This window comes from Epinephelus moara, chromosome 16 (genome assembly GCF_006386435.1).
Source record: "Epinephelus moara isolate mb chromosome 16, YSFRI_EMoa_1.0, whole genome shotgun sequence".
NCBI lineage: Eukaryota > Metazoa > Chordata > Actinopteri > Perciformes > Serranidae > Epinephelus > Epinephelus moara.
Window position 1 is genome coordinate 46,177,535 of NC_065521.1, and position 19,816 is coordinate 46,197,350.

Genomic DNA, 19,816 nt, shown 5'->3' on the forward strand with positions numbered 1-19,816 from the left:
ATTTCTCCTTTCCGTTATGTTGTCAGATAATTATACTAACAATCTGAGCCTATCTGTGTGAAAAAAATGCACTTTTAGTGGACGTATTTTGACGTTGTTTGACGCTGTCTGAGTGCCCTATTATTTAATATAGCGCACACTCACGGGCTGCAGGCAGGTCAGCCCTAGCTTCATACTGGAGACATGTCACATATTGAACATCCATTGCAATAAAATATATTGTGTTTTATTACCTTTTTGTTTTAAACTGTAGGTTTAAAGTCCCCAAAGGAAAACTTAATCATCATCAGTTTTATCCTTTAAGATAAAGTTTTCAGACTGTACGTCTGACTTCAGACGTTTTATTGCAGCAGTAAAAAGCACTTGATTATATTTTTCCAGTGGCAACCTAAAGTTTAGTTTGTATTTGTCATATTAAGAATTTATATAATAACAAAATCGATACTTGGCGCTGTGTGATGATATGATATCATATCGCCACACAAAAATATGGCGATACTGTGCTGTATTGATTTTTTTTCCTCCAGCCTGGGTAAACACATTCTGACCCTGAGAAAGGTGCAGAACAGATCCTCTTTAAGTGAAACATGTAAAAACAGCGGACTGATGCTTTAATCGTCTCCAGCTCTCACTGCCTGTAGATGGACAGGACTGGGAGCAGGTATCTTTAATGATTGGCGCCTGCAGCCCCGCCCACCCCCACCATGACATCACAACCTGTCAACGCTACGCACAGCATGTACGGCACGCACACATCAGCTGGAAAATGTCAGGGTGTGTTGTTACTATATGTGAGTGTGAAGTGGTGAATGGCTATATTAGGATGTGTATGATGTGTTGACAGATGATCTGATGTGTACACACACACACACACACACACACACACACAGTCATGTGTGTGTCTAACAGCTGATGCTGCAGGTTGTGTCAGGGCTCAGGTGTTGTCATGTTGTTGTTGTTGTTCTCACCTCAGCGACTCGTTGTCTCTGTCAGGTTGACTCCAGCTGTTTCTCTTCTCTGCAGATAGAATAATTATCAGTTAATCATCCTGCAGCAGGTCGTCCACTCGTCCACCTCGCCATTGATGGTTCAGACCCTGATGTAGTTTAGAGTCTGATCAATACGTCCACCAGGCGAATATTAACTTTATTAATTACGTCAGTGTTCATGTCGACTGAGACGTGACACAGGAATGTTGATAATGTGTTGAACATATGTTCTTGATTTGAATTCAATGTGTTAATGGAAGAAAGTTTTTCATTGGTCTCACACTGCCGGCTCATGCCACTTCCTGTTTTGTCTCGTAACTTCCTGTTGCTATTGCTACAATAGTTACGGAGTCAAGCAAGTCAAAGCCTTGTTCCTGAGTTTGTTGCAAACACACGTCTGCATGTATGAGGAGGTTGTGTGTATTAGGTGAAGCTAAACTTTGACCTTGTCATGATGTGGGGCACCCAGTAGCTCAGCAGGTGGAGCAGGCGTCTCATGTACAAAGTCCAAAGTTCAACAACCTGCCTGGTGTCGTCTCATCTAATACAGCAAAACCCAGAAAAACAAAACGTTCTCATGATGTGTTCAGTGTGATCTAAATCTCTCTTTTAAGAGGAGAAAGGAGGAGGGTGAGGAGCTCCTGGACCTATTTGCAGACATTTTCAGCTGCTGTTCTTCCTCTTTGAGTTAGCTGCTAACTGCTAACACCTGCTTTTTAAATCCCCTGTGGTGAATCGCACACATAACACGTCGTCAAAACATCACTGGGCGGTCCTGTCCTTTTGGCTTTCCTTTTAACACCGACGTCAACTCGGTGCTGTTACTTCCTCCATAGCGGCTAAAAGCTGAGACAACTGTGTACTGGAATGTGCATAATCAGTGGAGTGTGACGTTGAAGCAGCTTTCGTTGTTTGACGTGTTTGTGTTTGTGTGTTTGCAGGTTGCTGCGTCGCCTCGCCACTCTGCTCTCCCAGCAGGCCTCGCTCATGGCCTCCAATGAGGCCTTCAAGAAGCAGGCGGAGGGCGCCAGCACCGCCGCCAAGAAATACATGGAGGACAACGAGCTACTGCAAGAGGTGACACGCACGCACGCGCGCACAACACATCATTTATTATGTGTGTGTGTGTGTGTGTGTTAGATGTTGCTATTTCATGAAGTCAACAGTGGGGGGCAGCACTGATCTGCAGCTGCTGGGCTGAACCCAAATAAACAGTGGAAATATTCAGAGAGCAACACGAAACACACACACTATGTTTGTCTCATTCACAATGTGCACACTCTCTCTCTCTCACTCTCTCACTCACTCACTCACACATACACATACACATACACACACACACACACACACACACACACACACACACACTCTGTGGTAATCTGACCTGGGTTTGTTCAGGGTGAAGAGATCACCAAGTCCTCCACTGCTAAAAGGAGATATTGCTTCATCTGCATGTGACAGTCACACACACACACACACACACACACACACACACACACAATCTCTGTGCTCTGTACTCAAGGAATTTCTGCTATGAATGAGCTTAAGTAGTTTGTACAGTCTGCTCTGATGGTTTTCTAAAGAAACCTTTGAGCGTGTGAGTGTGTGTATGTTGGGAAACGCCGTGACACACCTCCACAATGTATCACACCCACCACAGAATTTGAAATAAGGAAAGTTCATTAAGTTATGTTTGAGTGACTCATGAAGTTGAGAAACAGTTGAAAAGTAACAGGGTTGTTCACAGGTGAAAGTCTCTCACTGATACGTTCCCACTGTTTAAGATTTATTTTGTTAAAAGCGTTCGATGTATAATTCACATTTGGAAAGAAGAATGATTTGAGTGGAAGTCCCACAGTGTCTCATGACAGCGGGGAATACTGTGAGAACTTGTTTCCAGTCCAGAGACGTGTCAGTGAGCCTGGACAGTATTTTAAATGACGTGTTTGTAAAGAGGACTCTTTATAACCTGAAAGCATCACAGACCATTCAGAAGTACAGAGTCCTCCGACACGTACGACTGAACCACATCAAGCTCTGCGGAGGAGATTACAGATGCGTCAGTGGTCGTGTATTTTTAGACTTCCTCATATCAGGTATCTGTGACTTCATTCTACAATATGAAATGAAGACGATTAAACATCCCTACTGTCCTCAGAGCTGCAGTGCAAACAGAAATACCAAAAAGCCTTCAACGTTACAGAAGCAGGATAGTTGGTGGGAAAAGTTCAGTGCTCTACACTTGCTATGACACTCTCCGCTCTTCCTCCCCCTCCCTTCTTGTTGTGAGGAAGCATTTCCTGTGCGCCATGGCAGGAATGTCGCCGGTTGACACGCAAACTAAAAATGTTATATATTGAAAAATACCGCGAGATGTTAGAGGAGCCGAAAGGCTTAATCAGCATTGTGTCATCTCCTCTAGTAGTGGCTTGGGTGAAACGGACATTTACGGACCTGTAGAAGTTACGCACTATAGCTTTAATTGTGAAGAAACCTTTGTTTTTCTGTCATGACTCAACTGTGAACAAAGAATCCAAAAACAGGGTCCACTTTTAACAACAGCAGAACAATGTCAAAACATCTGTTTACAAGCTCACAAACAACTCGTGCAGAATCACCCAAGTCTTATCTGTCCAGTTGGATATTCAGTACAACCCAGTTGCCAAATACTGGCACGTGGTCAGTGACTTCCTGTGTCAGACGATGTTGAAAAAAAAAAACATATCAGTATGATATGAAAGGATGGTTGCCGTTATTGTTTAATGGTGACCAGACACATCAGGGGGAAACACAGCCAGACAACAACGTAAGTTAAGGGGGTAAATGTCCGAGTAGGGTTGGTGGGAGGGGTGGATGGGTCCAACAACTACTGTGTCGGCTAAACGTAACTACGTGTGTGTGTTGGCTAAACCTAACCACGTGTTTGTGTCGGCCAAATGTAACTACGTGTGTGTCGGCCAAATGTAACTACGTGTGTGTCGGCCAAATATAACTACGTGTGTGTGTGTTAACTACGTGTGTGTCGGCCAAATATAACTACGTGTGTGTGTGTGTCGGCCAAACGTAACTACGTGTGTGTGTGTCGGCCAAATGTAACTACGTGTTTGTGTCGGCCAAATGTAACTACGTGTGTGTCGGCCAAATGTAACTACGTGTGTGTGTGTCGGCCAAACGTAACTACGTGTGTGTGTGTGTCGGCCAAATGTAACTACGTGTGTGTCGGCCAAACGTAACTATGTGTGTGTGTCGGCCAAACGTAACTACGTGTGTGTGTGTCGGCCAAACGTAACTATGTGTGTGTGTGTCGGCCAAACGTAACTACGTGTGTGTGTGTGTGTGTGTGTGTGTGTGTGTGTGTGTGTGTGTGTGGGCTGTTGGCGGTGTTGTACTGACGTAGAGCTTTTATTTTGAAAGAGACTGCAAATTGTTCATTTCCTGTGAAAACATGGAGTGTCCATTGTCCTGCTACAGTTAAGAGGCTTCAGCACAGGACATGGACACGCCCTCATTATCTCAGAGTAGAAAATGCTGCCTATTTTTTCATGATTGTAAAACATAACTTTATAAACTGGGCGACTTCTTTAATCATTCAAATTTGGCCGGGTGCTTAAAAACACATTTTTCGGTGATGTGACAAACTCATGACACATTTTTGTTTTTGCTTTACCCGGACATTAAACATGTAACATATTACTAAATGATTAAATGGTCTCGCGACCTGACAAAGGACTGATGCATTGTGGGTCATGAATACGTCCTTTTCCAGTCTACTGAATCATTTTAGGCTCCTGAACTCAACAGTTGGGTCGTTCTGTGTCACATCAGACAGAACTCCAGAGCCATGAACTTTGGGCTCAGACAAAATGGTGTTCAACAGATCCAAATGATTGAAAGTCACAAGATGCCGACATACACACCCCTTTGCACACAAACGTTCGTGGTCCGAGGAATGAGCCCACATCGACATTTTGGCATCTGAGAAAGGCAACAAACTGCGACCTTGGCAGATCTGCAGAGGTCGCAGTTTGTTGCCAGATTCTGTTCATGTGGTGATGTAAAATAGACCCTGACATTTGACTCAACATCAATCAAACACTGTATTTCCAGCAGGTGTCGTGGCAAATGTCACGGCTCCAGGAGTTAAATGTCTGAAGATACTGAACCCTAAAAATGGCCTCCAGCCTAAGATGGTTGTTCGGGCTGTGAAAATGAAACGTTCAGGGGCAGTAATCCAAATTCAGTCAAAATATCTGAGAGAATTTATTTTTTGTGTTGAATACATAAAGTTTGAACAAAAATTAAAATGTAAATAAAAACCTCATGTAGGTGATAAACACCTACAAAATAAAGGTAAAAATATATCGACACTCAATCACCAGTTTGTTCGGTACAAGCACACAGTCTTTGGCTAAAACTAATTAACACCATTACAACAGCTGTTTCTTGTTTGTTCAGCTTCCTGCTGCAGTTTGTGTCTGACATGTTTCTAAAATGTTCTCCCACCTATAAATACCAATAAGGGCTGACTTAATATAAGAACACGTCTCAGTTTCAAAAAAGCTGAACATTATAACCTTGATGAAAGTTGGATTTATTGCAGGGCTGTTGTTGGACTGAGTCTCCTGATAAACTGCAGCTGACTCTAAAAGAAAGAGTTTTAAATTCTAATAATCCGTCTGACTTTAAAGTAGAAGTCAAGTTGAAATGAGTTGTTCTCATTGCCACGAGGACGTTTCATCAAATTGCCAGAATCCACGCTGAAAGAAGGGCGTGTTGCCCCATCTGTTACGACTGAATCTGAGTAATAATAGGGTTCCAATGGTCATGGAAAATCTGAGAACGTCCTGGAATTACACAATGACATTTTCATTGGAAAATGTCATTGTGTAAGGAAATTGTGTAACGTATTTTCTGTAGATGTCGATGCGACATAGCTCTGATATGCATCAGTGTGTGGTGAGGTTTAGTTCCCAGGAGGTGTGTCTGCTCCTGAAATCAGGTTTGAATAGAGTTTGTATGGCGAGTTTGGCGAGAATGTTTCTGCCTCCACACTGGTGATGGTGAAAGGACTGATGTGTTCTGTGAGGGAACAGGTGGCCATACTGAAGGTGATTATTGATAATTTGATGAGTTTGTTTGAGCTTTAATTTGTGTTCAGTCTCGTGATCGGAACTTCCTGCAGCGAGCCTTCAGTCTGATGTCACTTTTCATAACAACGTGTCGTCATCAGAGAGAGTGTGTGTGCGCGTGTGTGCGAGCGTGCGATATGAATCCGTCTAGAGCCGCCGAGGTCAGTCATGCAGCTGCAGAGGACCTGCAGAAACACACACACACACACACACATGTGACTCTATATTTGACAGGGTGGTGTAATTTCAGACACAGCAGAATCACCCAAGTCTTATCTGTCCAGTTGGATATTCAGTACAACCCAGTCCCCAAATACTGGCACGTGGTCAGTGACTTCCTGTGTCAGACGATGTTGAAAAAAGTGTGATGATGTTGATGATCAGTTTGATATGAAAGGATGGTTGCCGTTATTGGTGTGTGTGTGTGTGTGTGTGTGTGAGACCGGACAGTGTTACATGTTACTGTGAAGGCTGATAACACGACACTCCCTCTGAACGCCTGTCTCATAAATAGCGTCACATTTTTGAGACGTGGAGCTCAAACACAAACATGCATTTGGACGGCACGTTTTCTTGAAAAATTTAGTAATGTCTGTTTTGTTTTTTTTGTGTAAAAATTTTTGCGATCTTATTTTTAATTTAGAGAACATTTGGAAGCCATGACTTGTTTGTTGTTTTATATATATGTATATATATTTATATTTTCGGGGGGGCTTTTGAAAGAAAACATGTTTGGAAGGCATGTTTCTTTAAAAATGACCAAAATTGCACTATTTGTCAGCCAGAAACTGTAAAAGTAGAAATGATCATTAGATTTTCAGATTTCCAACAGTCCTTGAACACATCATTTGGGACGAACGCTTCCATCAGAAAAACAAAACAAAAACAAATCTGATCTTAAAATAGTGATATTTTGATAAAATCACTTTATTCTATGTCTCATTTAAAATTTGTCCAAAAAAATTGTACTACAGGAGTGAAAAACTGAGTCTTTTTTCAACTCCAGGATTTCATCTTCAACTTTTAACTTTCAAACATCAAAGGGGAAGTTTTAAAAATCTAATAACTAATTTATGGAGGAGGGAGGGTTGTGGATTTTCCTCCAGTCACTCAGGGAGGGTCACACTGCAGACAACCTGATAAATAAAGAACAGTCCCTAATAATAAGACTTTATTGTAATTCAGTTGTTGCAGCAGCACAAAGACAAAAATAAGTAAAGACAAAGTAGAAAGTGAATAACAAGAGGTTTATAAAACTAAAGCAGCAAAAACAAACTAAGTCACAGCAGCAGAGTCGGCACGTTTCATGTATGTAAACATCAGACTGATGTTTAATTCATGTGTGTTAACAGGTCAGAGTGGTGAGGCGGTGGAGACACAGAGAACAGATGAGTTTTATATTTGATGAATGACTGAAACACTTTCTCATTCAAAGACCTCATTGATTCATAGAGTTCTTAAACACAAACATCAGTCCTGTGATCAGTTCATGATCCCGACTGTGTGTGGGAGCAGCAGATCAATGAGCTCAGGCTGCTGTAGAGATGAGTCGTATTGACCCGAGAGCTGGTCAACTGTCCACTGAAACTGATCCCAGACTCAAGAGTCTGAGTCGACACATTCACTTCCTGTTCAGTCATGACACCTTCACTGACTCCTACTTGATCTGTGCATCACAGTGTGGGGGAGTCTGTCACTGCAATCCTCTGCTCTCCCTGCCACGTACACTTTACTGGTAGTTTCTGACAGGATCTTACTGGATTACCAAACTCTCACTTTGTCCCAGTGGACCAGTAAAACTAAAACACATCAGCTTCATCCAAAATCACTCAATAATGAAACACTTGTCCCAAAAACTTCAGCTGCATTAAAAATATTTCATGATATTTCAAAGTATTTTGTTGTTACTTGAAATAGTGCTGCACGATTTGATAAAAATGTGCGATTGCGATTTAAGTGGACAATATCACGATTTGCGATTGTGATTACAGTATAATAAATAAATGGTATCATGAGTCTTGTTGCTTGATTCAGTGTTTGCCTACATTATATCAGGGGGCCCTGACCTGACAGAGTTAATGTTGTGGACAGTGTGTAAATGACCATCAACAGAACAGTCAAACACGCTGCTCACACAGCGGAGCAAAGCCTGTGTTGCGTTCAGGCGTTGTCACGTAAATGACAAATTCCAGCACGCCATAGCACAACACAGCAGCATGTCAAGTGGGCCGAACCCGAGCAAAGTTGCTCAATTTTTCATTTGTTATATAGTTTGTTATGGAGTCCATGACACTTACAGATGTTTGCGTAACTGTGCTTGGATGTTGTTTTATGAGGCTCTGGCGGCTTTCAGTTGTCTCTTTGTTTTTAACTTCACACGGCTCGTCTTTCTCTCACATGCACTCTTCCTACTTTTCTCTGTGCTGTCTCAAGTGCTGATATAGATTGGTCGTGTTGCCGCGGGACGTGGCGACTTTAACTTTTAGACTTTTTCACAGCACGTCTTTCTGTTCAACGTCGCCGTACCTGAATCCAAAGTATCGCCATGTAATAGACGTTACGTTTTTTTCGCCACCGACTCAGCCTGTTCATGGTCGTGCTCATGCTCTTCTTCAGCATCTGTGTTGGTCACTGCTGCACGCCGGGTGGTCACCTGACCATACGTGATGTTTGTGTGACATCATCAAACATGATAGTGTATTCAGCGAGTATTCAGACCCCGTCACTGTGTCACAGTTTATCAGGGATGAACTGATTAATCAACCGCATATCAGTATCAGCCAATATTCACCTTGTTGACCGATCAGTCTATCAACAAATAAGATGACATCACTGATGGCAGTGGTCGATTTTTTTTTTTTTTTTTTTTTTCCGTTGTCGCAGACTAGGCGAGCAGGCGGGCATCACTTGTGTCCTCGCCACAGTGGCTGTGGGTTCCAACCCACGGCCCTTTGATGCATGTCATCCCTCTGTTCCCTCTCACGCTCAGCTCTGTCCTGTCAAATAAAGGCAAAGCTAGAAAAACTAATCTTGGGGAAAAAAAATTCATCAAAAATCATTCTCATGATGTGTTCAGTCTTGTAAAATGAAGGTTTTGGTGAGAAACTTAAATAAATGCAGCTGTTTGAAGGAAAAATGTGTCGATGTTTTCACAGAAATATAAAACAGATATTAAAGAGAGAATTATGACGTATGTTTCTGATATAAGTCTGATATAGTCTGTGCTCATTTAAAGGTCGTGTAATGAAGGACCGAACGACTTTGTTCTTTGTTTCTCTGGAACAAAATGGAGAATAAATAACAACAAAAACAAAATAAATAACAATAGAAGCCATGAGTTCAGTATCGGCCTGCAGCTGTATGTTGCAGCCTTGTGCTAAAATCATTAGATTCATTGTGTCCCTCATTATTTTCTCCACAGGAAATAATGAGGGACAAATTTAAAATATCATAAATCTAATTTTTGTCCCTTCTGGTCGTCACATGCTGTTTGTTGGTGGAGATCCTCCACATGTCGTTAACGTGTTTCAGTGTTTAACCGTGGGAAACAGTTTCTTAGAGAGTTCCTACAGTCTGCAGACCACAGCCTTTAATCTGTTTAACAGGAGCAGTCGGAGCTCAGCAGTGACTCGTGAGGCTGCCGTGTTGGAGCAGAGTCCTCGAGGTCTCATGGCCTTTCTGAACCTGAGTCCTCGTGTTGCTGGATTCAGTTCAGAGCAGTAAAATCAGGTTTTATGGCCGAGGCTCCTCAGTTAAAGGTTAAAGCACCTGCTTGACTCCTTCACACTGAATCACCACCGTGACACCGTCTTGAACCAGCGCCTGTTAGTTCTGTCTCTTTCATTATCTGATGTCTGAGCTCTCTGAGCCTCTGGTGGGAAGAAACTAAGTACTTTTACTCAAGTACTTAAGCACCATTAATTTGAGTATATCCGTTTTATGATAATTGATACTTCTCCACAACATGTCAGAGAGGAATGTTGTACATTATAATGAGCTGCAATAATCTGACTGCTTCAGTTACCTCACAGACATTTACATAAAAAACTTCGGGTCAGTTTAACATTTTTTCCAGCGGTTTCAGAGTGAACAAACAGCAGATCAGAGACTGATCAGACTCCATGGAGCTGATATTGATTCATCATGAGCAGCCTGATCAACCTGCAGTGATTCAGTTTGAGATTTTTGACCAAAAGTCAATTTTATGATGTTGGTTTTGTTCACTTTGAAAAAAACAACAACTGAAAACATTCAGTCTTATTTTTGTCCTGCATTTTAAATCTCCTGCGGTGGGTCGCACACACATAACACATCATCAAAACGTCACACCCGTCCCGTCCATGATCTCGTCCTGCCTGCTGTCCTGTTTATAGAGACAGCATTTCAGCTCTGTTAATACCTCCCGTGGCGGCTTAAAGGCGAGACAACTCTGTCCCCCATTCTGTGATCGAACGGCGTGATTTTCCTGCCTTAGACAGGCAGTGTTACAGGGACTAATGTCGAGGTCACTCACAGACTAAAACAAAATCTAAATATTTATCATGAACTCAACACCTCAGTTTCCCTTTCAAAATAAAAGCCCTCCCAAACATCTCTGGACAGAATCCCTTCATTTGTCAACAAAAGTCTTTTTATTGTGAAATATCTGCTGGACTGTGTTGACGTCATTGTGGCTGCATATCTCAATGAATGAACGAGTACAGGCTTTTAATTTTGGAATTACAGTCGATACAGCAGCAGGCAGCTCTGCAGCAGCACCGCTGTCTGTGTGAACACTGCAGCAGCTCAGCGAGGAAGCCGTCACACGCTGCGCACACAGGCGGTGCTTCTCAGCAGGTCAAACAGATCAATCAGTTTGCGAACAGATCTTATTGGCTGCTGGAAGAAAGTGTAGAACCAATCAGGAGCAGCAGTTTGAGATTCTGCAGCTCGATGAATAAATAAATACATTTATCATTTTTATGCTGCTCTGACAAAGTTTGGTCTATTTTTCTCGTGAAGAAGGAACGTGTGAAGAATATTTCTCATCACAGTTCATTTACAGACTGATTTAGAGCCGTTTTCACAGCAAAACGTTTCAGACTCAAACATGAAACTTAGTTGGTGGTTTTCCAGGTGAATCCCAGACATGGCTTTGTTTTCTTCTACAAATGATGCGTTCACTGCCGTCGCCATCAGGAAAATGTTGACGAGGAGTTTAGATGAGAAGATGCAAATTATTGAGAAGGATCTGTTGGTGTCATCATTACAATGTAAGATCCAAGTGCCAGACTGTTTTCAGACCGACCGACACAAACAAACTTTATTTATGGAGATTTATCATGAAAACATTTAATGACATCATCGCTTTGAAATTAAAGACTGGAGTTGACACCAGAGGACCAAAGTAGTGTGTAGTCATAGTGACACTGACATAGACAGGTGTAAATACCAAACACTCCTCCTTCACCCCCACAGCTGCGCGCACACACACACACACACACACACACACGGAGAGTTCATTATAATAAGTGACCAATAATATGAGACAAAGGAACCACAGTAAAACCTGAACTTATTAAACTCATTGTTTTACTTTAAATCAACACAAACACACCTCCGACTGACGGACTCGACACACACACACACACACACTGTTTTATAACATGTATGTCCACACACAGTGTAGCAGTTACACAGTCAGCCAATCACAGAGCAGCATTTATTTTCTGTTGCTGCAGTATAAAGTAGAGCCACAGAGAGCAGCTGTCACTGAGAGGTCAGGAGGCGTTTGGTATGAACACCTGTTGCTCTCTGAGTGGGCGGAGTCAAACTGAATTCAAACCAATCACCAAACTGAGACCAACTTCAGCAGCAGCCTCACAGGACTGTAAAACTCATTCACCTCTGATTCTCAACATGTTTGTGACAACGACTTTTTTAAAGCCTTTATTTTAAAACTTTTTAAAAAAAAAAAAAAAAAAAAAAGATGATGAATAAATACATAGAAATAATAGTGTAAGCAACAGAAGTTAATTAATGTCTGAAAAGGAGGTAGAAGCAAACTGCTTGTCTCGTCCGACCCCTCATCTGTTCAAACCCATCAACACACAGTCAGTCTCTTTTCTTTCCTCTGTCTGCAGCTCTCAGTCTTTATTGACTGGTGCTCGAAAGCAAAGACAAGAGAGAACTTTATTTTGATGTCGAGGGTCACTGTCATGCAGCAGTTGCAGTATCAAGAGTGCAGATATAAGATATCAGTAAAGATGCAAACATACAAATAAACAGATATCAAAAACCCTCAAAACCCAAACTATACACAGAGTCACAGTTACAGTCAGTTGCTCAAATCTCAGGGTCAAACCTGTACGACACCGTGTTCTTAGGAGTGGAGATTGGGCTGCTGAATAGTTTCTGTGTCATCTGATAACATATTAAGAAAATAAAATGTTGTTTAAAAAAATATCCAGAAAGGAGGGCAGAGGAGACACCTGCACACCGATGTGACCAGGCTGCACAGCCAGAGCAAAGGTTCACAGGCTGAGATCATGCAAAAAAAATATCAGCTTATGTAGGACATGGGTGCACAAAAAGAAAGGTGCTCAAAGTGCAGAAGCACTCTTCTCTTTGCACTGATCTCAGCCTGTGAACCTTTGCTCTGGCTGTCCAGCCTGGTCACATTGGTGTGCAGGTGTCTCCTCTGTCGTCCTGTCCTGGTTGTCCAGTGTACTGACACACCCAAAATATACGTTTTGTTGCCCTAAGTAGGCACAGTTTCACATCAGCCCCACAAAATGGAAAGAAATTGGAACTGATGACGTTTGTATGTGCGCTGTTCGACATCTCTGCATCAGTTACACACAGACCTAAAGTTCAAATATGTTCCTGTGGAATGTGCTGTACTGAAATGTTCTGAGCGTTATCAACTTATCTCTTTGAACAGAAACTGCGTGACGCTGGTATCGAGGTGCCGGAGGCCGGAAAGAAGGGACCAGGACCACAAGAGGAGAACAAGGCTCTGAAGGAGGAGATGAAGACCCTGAAGGAGGAGCTGGACACCACCAAGAAAGGTAAGGATGTACAGAGGAGATGGAGGAGGAGATGACACAGAGGAGGAAGAGTAACATTAGATTTAGTGCCATGTGTTGCTTCAGGCGAGAAGATGAACTCATGTCTCACCTGATTGTGTCAGTGATGGAAGAAGTACTTTTACTAAGGTAAAAGTACAAATACCACAGTGTGAAAGTAACTTTACTCTGATGTCATCAGCAGTGTGAAGTGTCACAGTGTTTGTGACTGGAGCTGCAGACACGTGGTAAAAAGCTCAGTATTTTAAGTTTAAAGTAGCAGGAAACAGAAACACTCGAGTAGAGTAAAAGTACCACACAGCTGTACCTTGGTACTTTAGTACATTACAGGAGTAAATGTACTCAGTTACATTCAGCCCTGTGTTGATGTCTTGCAGCTCTGCACAAGTCGGACAGTGACGTTCGTGCGATGAAGAAACAGGCCGAGAATCTGACGGTGGAGTACGACAGACTGCTGGACGAACACAGCAAACTGCTGGTAACACACACACACACACACACACACACACACACACTTGATCTCTGTACTCAAGGAATTTCTGCTATGAATGAGTCAAACTAGTTTGTGCTCTGCACTGATGGTTCAGGGCTGGCCGATATGGCCTAAAAAAACATCTCTGATTTTTTTCACAACAAATCTGATTCACTATTTAAATCATTTCCCTCGTACTTAAAATCAATTTGCAGATGACAAAGAAATTGTTCAAAACAAGTTTTAACAGTTGGCACGTACCTGAGGTCCAAAACTTTCAGCATGTGAATAAACTCCACGGTATATATGGCACCATATCTCTTGCAGTATACATCACGGGCCCCTTTCTCTTCATACAGAATACAGTTTGTAAATGTTTCCAAGACGGTAGGTTGTTTTCTTGAAGGCGTGCCGGGGCTGCTGCGGTCTTGTTCATTTCGTAGGGAGCAACACCTCTGCCACTCTGTAGCATGCTCCTGCAGTAAATTGGTAGTACTGCTACCTTTGGTACAGCAGCCTTCAAACACACTTGGCAGCGGCTGCAGTTTGTTCTGTCTGACGCCACAAAACCGAACCAATTCCAAATAACTGAAGACACGTTCCCTTTGTTGGGAACAAGTTCTTCCCCGCTCGCTGCCATGTTGTTTGTGTATCAAGCACGCCAGGGGGAGGGGTGAGCCCACTCTGAACTACGGGAGCCCAGCGGGGAGCGTCGGAGGTGGATGTTAAAGAGAAACACGATTTTTATTAAAACAAATCGACCTAAACTACAAATTTGAATTAATGGATAAAATCGATTTATCGCCCAGCCCTGCCATTAAGTTAAGTTTAATGTTGTTAATGGTTTCCTCTGTTTTCATTGCGCTCACACATTTAGTCTTTTACACGTGACTGGACCACATCAAACTGTAACAGCACATCAGACTGCTCTACAGTAGTTTTTAGTTTTAAGGCCCTGACACACCAAGCTGACGGTCGGCCGTCGGCCAAAGTCGGGCCATCGGTGAGCGTCTGTCGCCCTAGTGTCTGCGATGTGTCCCGCACCGTTGGCACTAGTCGGACCCCTGTTGGCGGCTTTTCAGCCGATTGAGCATGTTGAATCAGCGGCGGAGCTTGTCGGTGAGAGAGATCACTCTGATTGGCTGTTCAGGTTTTATTTCCTCGCCCCTGTAGCGAGTGAATCTGCCTGTAGTGAAACCGGGGCTAACCGGTGCTTCCTCCTCAGGCTCCACTTCACTCAGCTGCCCCACAGACCCGCTGCTTCTTCACATTTTAACCTGAATAACAAACCGGAGCTAGCTGGGAGCGGCTAGCAGAGCGTTAGCCGCAGCATGACCGGAGGGAAGCACAGCCAGTTAGCCTCCGCTAGTCTCTGAGCTAGCCCCGGCTCTCCGTGTTTTGTGCCTTATCTCAAGCTTTCAGTAAATGTGCACAAATTGGGACAAAATAAACGCAAAGTACGAACAGAGAGCTCCATCTGTGTTTGTATACGTGTCTAACGAGTAGCATAAATGAGCCCTTAGGAGGATTTAGTGGCGTCTGTCAGTGAGGATTACAGATTACAACCATCTGAAACTTCTCCTGGTCAGAATTCCTTCAGTGTTGATTGTTGAGGAGCTGAATTATCCTCAGAGGTCTCTTCCTCTCAGGAACACACACACACACACCAGAATCACTTGATGACACTAAATCTGAGCCACTGCTCCCTGAACATAAAATAAACATTCATACATTTCCTGTGTCTCAGGGTGTGTCGTCACACGGAGGAGATCTCAGCTGTCTCATGTTCCAGCCATGATTCTTGGCTGTTGATTGGCTCTGTTTCTGCAGTAAATACGTTGAGGCGCGACGTGTTTGTACTCGTCACGGATTAATTAAGAAAAACATAAGGAGTCCTCAGAAACTCCTGAGAGTTAAACTGAGCTCATTAATGACAGACTGAAAACACTGTTGATACAGAATCTCCTCAAATATCAGACGCCATTTATCGTCTGTTTGAGTTCATGTGACGTTTGTGCTGCGCTGTTTGGCTGCAGCAGGTTCACACTGAAGGGTAAAAGATCAATCAGGTCCAACTGGTAATCAATTATCAATCACTAACTCGCATCATCCACACTGTGTGTGTGTGTGTGTGTGTGTGTGTGTGTGTGTGTGTGTGTGTGTGTGTGTGTGTGTTCATGTGTGTGTGATCAGTGTAACAGCAGCTGGTCCACCGTAAATCTGCCTGACAGGACACATATAGCTCACACACACACACACACACACACACACACACACACACACACACACACACACACACACACACAGTGAACACAGAGTTATGTAACATACCTACAAATACACACACGTGTGCAGTTGTGTACATGATGTATGGACACTCAGGTCCGTCACTGTGAGTCCTTTATGTCCTGTGGATGGTTTAATGTGCAGGTTCTATAAGGTCCTGTAAGAACCACGTATCTTACGACGACTCCTCCAGATGAGTTTATTTAGAAACACACGAAGTCCAGTTGAGACTAAAGACTGGTGACGAGACACAGAAGGTTTCTACAGGTCAGCTCTCTACTGACTGAGTCTCTGTGTCTCAGTGACATTACCTAGAGTATCTCCAGTCATGTATCTCCAGTCATGTATCTCCAGTCACGTGTCTCCAGTCACGTGTCTCCAGTCACGTGTCTCCAGTCATGTATCTCCAGTCACGTATCTCCAGTCACGTGTCTCCAGTCACGTATCTCCACAGACCGTCTAACATGTTTCTGTACCTCGTAACTCACCAGTGTCAATTTTGAAACATTTAAAATTTAATAGCAAATAATTTCCAGAGTGTAAATGTTATAAAATGAGCAGTAACACTTTGAGATGTATCGTACAGGCCTCTGACGCTGACTTGCGCCCCCTCTGGATGTAGCAAACACTGCAGCCTGCGAGAGGCGCTCACACTGTGTTTTTACCGCCCTGTTCTGTGTCTGCAGGCAACCAGTGACAAGAAATCAGACTGAGGACGACAAGGACGACTTCCTGCTCCTCCCATCTCCATCCTCATCATCGTCGCAGTCCTTAATAAGCAGCTCTTGCATCAGTGACGTGATGTCACTTCCTTTTGTTTGGATTAAATGACGTCGCCGAGCTGCGATTGGTTTATTTCATGTGGTTTAAAAAAATATCTCATCTGCCTGTCGGAGCTTCAAGAGAAAGATCGCCGGCTGTGTGTGAATGTTTGTGTGTAACTGACGAGGTTTTTTTTGTTGTTTATTTGGAGCTGATTTACTGAGAAACATCAAATCTGATCTGATCATTCCCCGTTTCCTGCGAAACATCCTGAACTCCAACACGTTTCTGGACATGGAAACACACGAGCTTTATTCCAAACTCTGAGGTCCAGTGTTTTATAAAACACCTGAAATACAAAAGTTGCACACTGTTGATTCCTGTCGGGTTAAAACGTCTCCAAACATTCGTTTCTCTGACATCACAGAGTGAATTTAAAGTTTTAAATTGATCCAAAATGAATTCCCTCCAGTGATGAATGAAAACAAACTGACAGTCTGCAGAGTGACGGTTTGATGATCACTTTGTACGAACCAAACTAAAGATCTGTCTCCTCCTGATTTAAAACCATGTTTCATGATTTATTATTTTATGAAGCATCCACAGACTAATGTTCTCCTCACGTACAGTAAAATAAAAGATTAAAAACTGTTCAGACTTTAGTTCGGCTCGTACACAGTGATCCTTCTCTGTCGTAATCAACACGGTTCATTAGATTTACTTTAGGTTGTGTTTCAGTTTGTTTTTTGTGTTAAAGGTTTAATGTCTCGACGTTTTCAGATGAAGATTTTTCTCTTTTGAAAACTAGTTTGTGTTTCAGTCGGCTTCAAACATCTGAAACTGTCATCGTCTAAAGATGTGGAGGTTTCAGCAGAATGAGGTGTGAAATGTTTAAGACAGAGTGAATATCTGCGTTCACTCTGACAGGTGTGTTCGGTGTGTGTCTGTGTGTGTTATTTGTTTGATGGAATTGGTGAGTCTGAACAGACGTGCAGCTGTGATGAGTTAAATCATGTTCACCTGTTTTATTCTTCACAACTGTAAAAACTGTTTCTGTTCTGTGCAGCATCTTCTTTCATGAGGAACTTTTCAAACAGGAACTAAATCATGTTTGCTGTCACAGCTGAGCTGATCAGGATCCATCCATCGGTTCAGTTAGAGATTTTTGTACCTGAATCTAAATTGGGGAAGATTTTGGAGAAGATAACGCTGCATGTGAGCAACTCAAGAGCTTTAAAGAGTTTCAGAGTTGTCTGTCTGCAAACAGATCTTTACTCATCATGTTTGCAGACAGACGGACGGACGGACAGCTCAGCTTCACTCAGACACTCATGCGTCATTTCATGTAGCTGTACGGACCTGTGAGAGCCGTCAGTCTCTGAACCCGACCACCTGACCTGTTCTCTCATCTGTAATAAGTCCATGTTTAACTTTAAATCTTGTCCAGATTTCAGGTTTACTTACTGTGTTGTTGAAATATCTCTCAACTGTGTGTTCCTGTCACAGCTGCACGTCTGTTCAAACTGCCTGATGTAGCTGTGGCTCATGTAGGGTTGAGTCCACTCAGCTCTCACTCCACGTCAGTTTACATCTGTTTTTATTTTTTAGTTTACGTATAATTTCTCAGTTCTGTCACATTCCCTTCCTGCATGATGAAACTTTAAGGCACAAATTATTTTGGTGATTTTGAACTTTTCTGTGTCATTGTGTTGTTGATGCTGAACATGCAGATTTGTCATGTGATCACCGCCTCGTGTCTCAGACGTCTGTCAGAAACAGTGTGCTGATGCTCACACAGATTCATAATGAAACATACATGTAAAGCTGAAACGTGGCTGCAGGCAGATTTTCTGAAGCTTCTGTGCTTCGTCAGCGTCGTTCATGTTTCTGTTTAAACGACTGTGACGACACAAAAAGAGACGTCGTTTTCTTTCGTTTCATTTTCAGTGTGTGTTATTTTTGAATATGGTGAACTTGTGTTGACAGTTGTGTCAAACTGTAGAGGGCGCTGTTCAGAGGGATCATGTCTGAGGTGAACTGTATTTGGACTCGTGCTGAAATAAACCACCAAAGGAGCCTCACAGAGTCGACAGGTATCTGCTCTCTGTCTCTTTGTCTCACTGGGTGATTTAAAAAGAATATACAAAACACACGGTCATGGAATTTCTGGAAAAGTTATGAAATTAGGAAAATTGTTTTCCAGGCCTGGAAATGGTTCCGAAATAACAGAATGTTTAGGAAAAGTTTTGAATGCACGTTATTTTATATTATTGAAAATCTGTTTATAAAAATCCCAAAATGTGTTTCATGAAATGTAATCCTCGTACTTTTCATGTAAAATCTTGTGTTGCATGTTGAGACTTCACCAGTATCATGGGATACACAGGCCAGGGTCATCGCCAAGGCCACACCCCCTTTTGTTTCACTGATCCACTTGGACGGGGAAAGTCAAACGGAACATGACAACGATCAGTTTATTAAAGTATCACAGACGCTCAGAACGATTATCAGCACGTCCACAAAACAAATGTTTGATTAACAGGAAATAAATTTGTACAATTAAAGTGCATTGAAATCTGATCTGTGGTGTTCACTTCCTGGAAAGGGGCGTGGCCTTGACGTTTTGCAGAGACCTGCATGTGGCGTCTGGTCTGTTACGCACACATACGCAGTTAGTTGGTGGGAGTGTCTGATGAGTGAGTAAAGTTATTAAGAGTTAGTTTGCTGAACTACAAATCCCTGCTGAGTGTGTGTTTGATCGTGTGAGGCTGCGTCACCAAACAGGCCAACATGATTTAAACTGCTTAAATAAAGTCATGGAAATGAGGTGAGATATCAGGAAAATGTTCTGGAAAAGTTTTGGAAATCAGTCAGTAAAAATGAGCAGGAAGCCTGAAAACAAGTGATGAAAGCCAGAAGATGCCATTCTGATTATTATCAGTACTAGTCCACTGCCATTGGTAGCTTTGTCACCTTCTACCTATGCCAGTCCTCAATGCCTATGTGCAGTTTCACATAGATTGACCACGTCAGTGAGTAGAAAAACGTGGGACAGACAGAATGACACACTGACAGTTTCCGTGATTATGTACAGCATACCATACCATCAGC

At 42.7% G+C, this 19,816-nt stretch overlaps 1 protein-coding gene across 1 annotated transcript in view; it reads left to right on the top strand.

Moving 5' to 3' along the window:
• Positions 1-18,801, top strand: part of bcap31 (B cell receptor associated protein 31) — a 33,527-nt gene extending 14,726 nt beyond the window's left edge. Inside the window, exons 4-7 of the mRNA XM_050064271.1 lie at positions 1,931-2,066; positions 13,041-13,167; positions 13,563-13,663; positions 16,630-18,801. Of these exons, the coding sequence (XP_049920228.1) occupies positions 1,931-2,066; positions 13,041-13,167; positions 13,563-13,663; positions 16,630-16,656 (391 nt within the window). The 3' untranslated portion in view covers positions 16,657-18,801. The remainder of the gene's footprint in view (positions 1-1,930; positions 2,067-13,040; positions 13,168-13,562; positions 13,664-16,629) is intronic.
• The last annotated feature ends 1,015 nt before the right edge of the window (positions 18,802-19,816 follow it).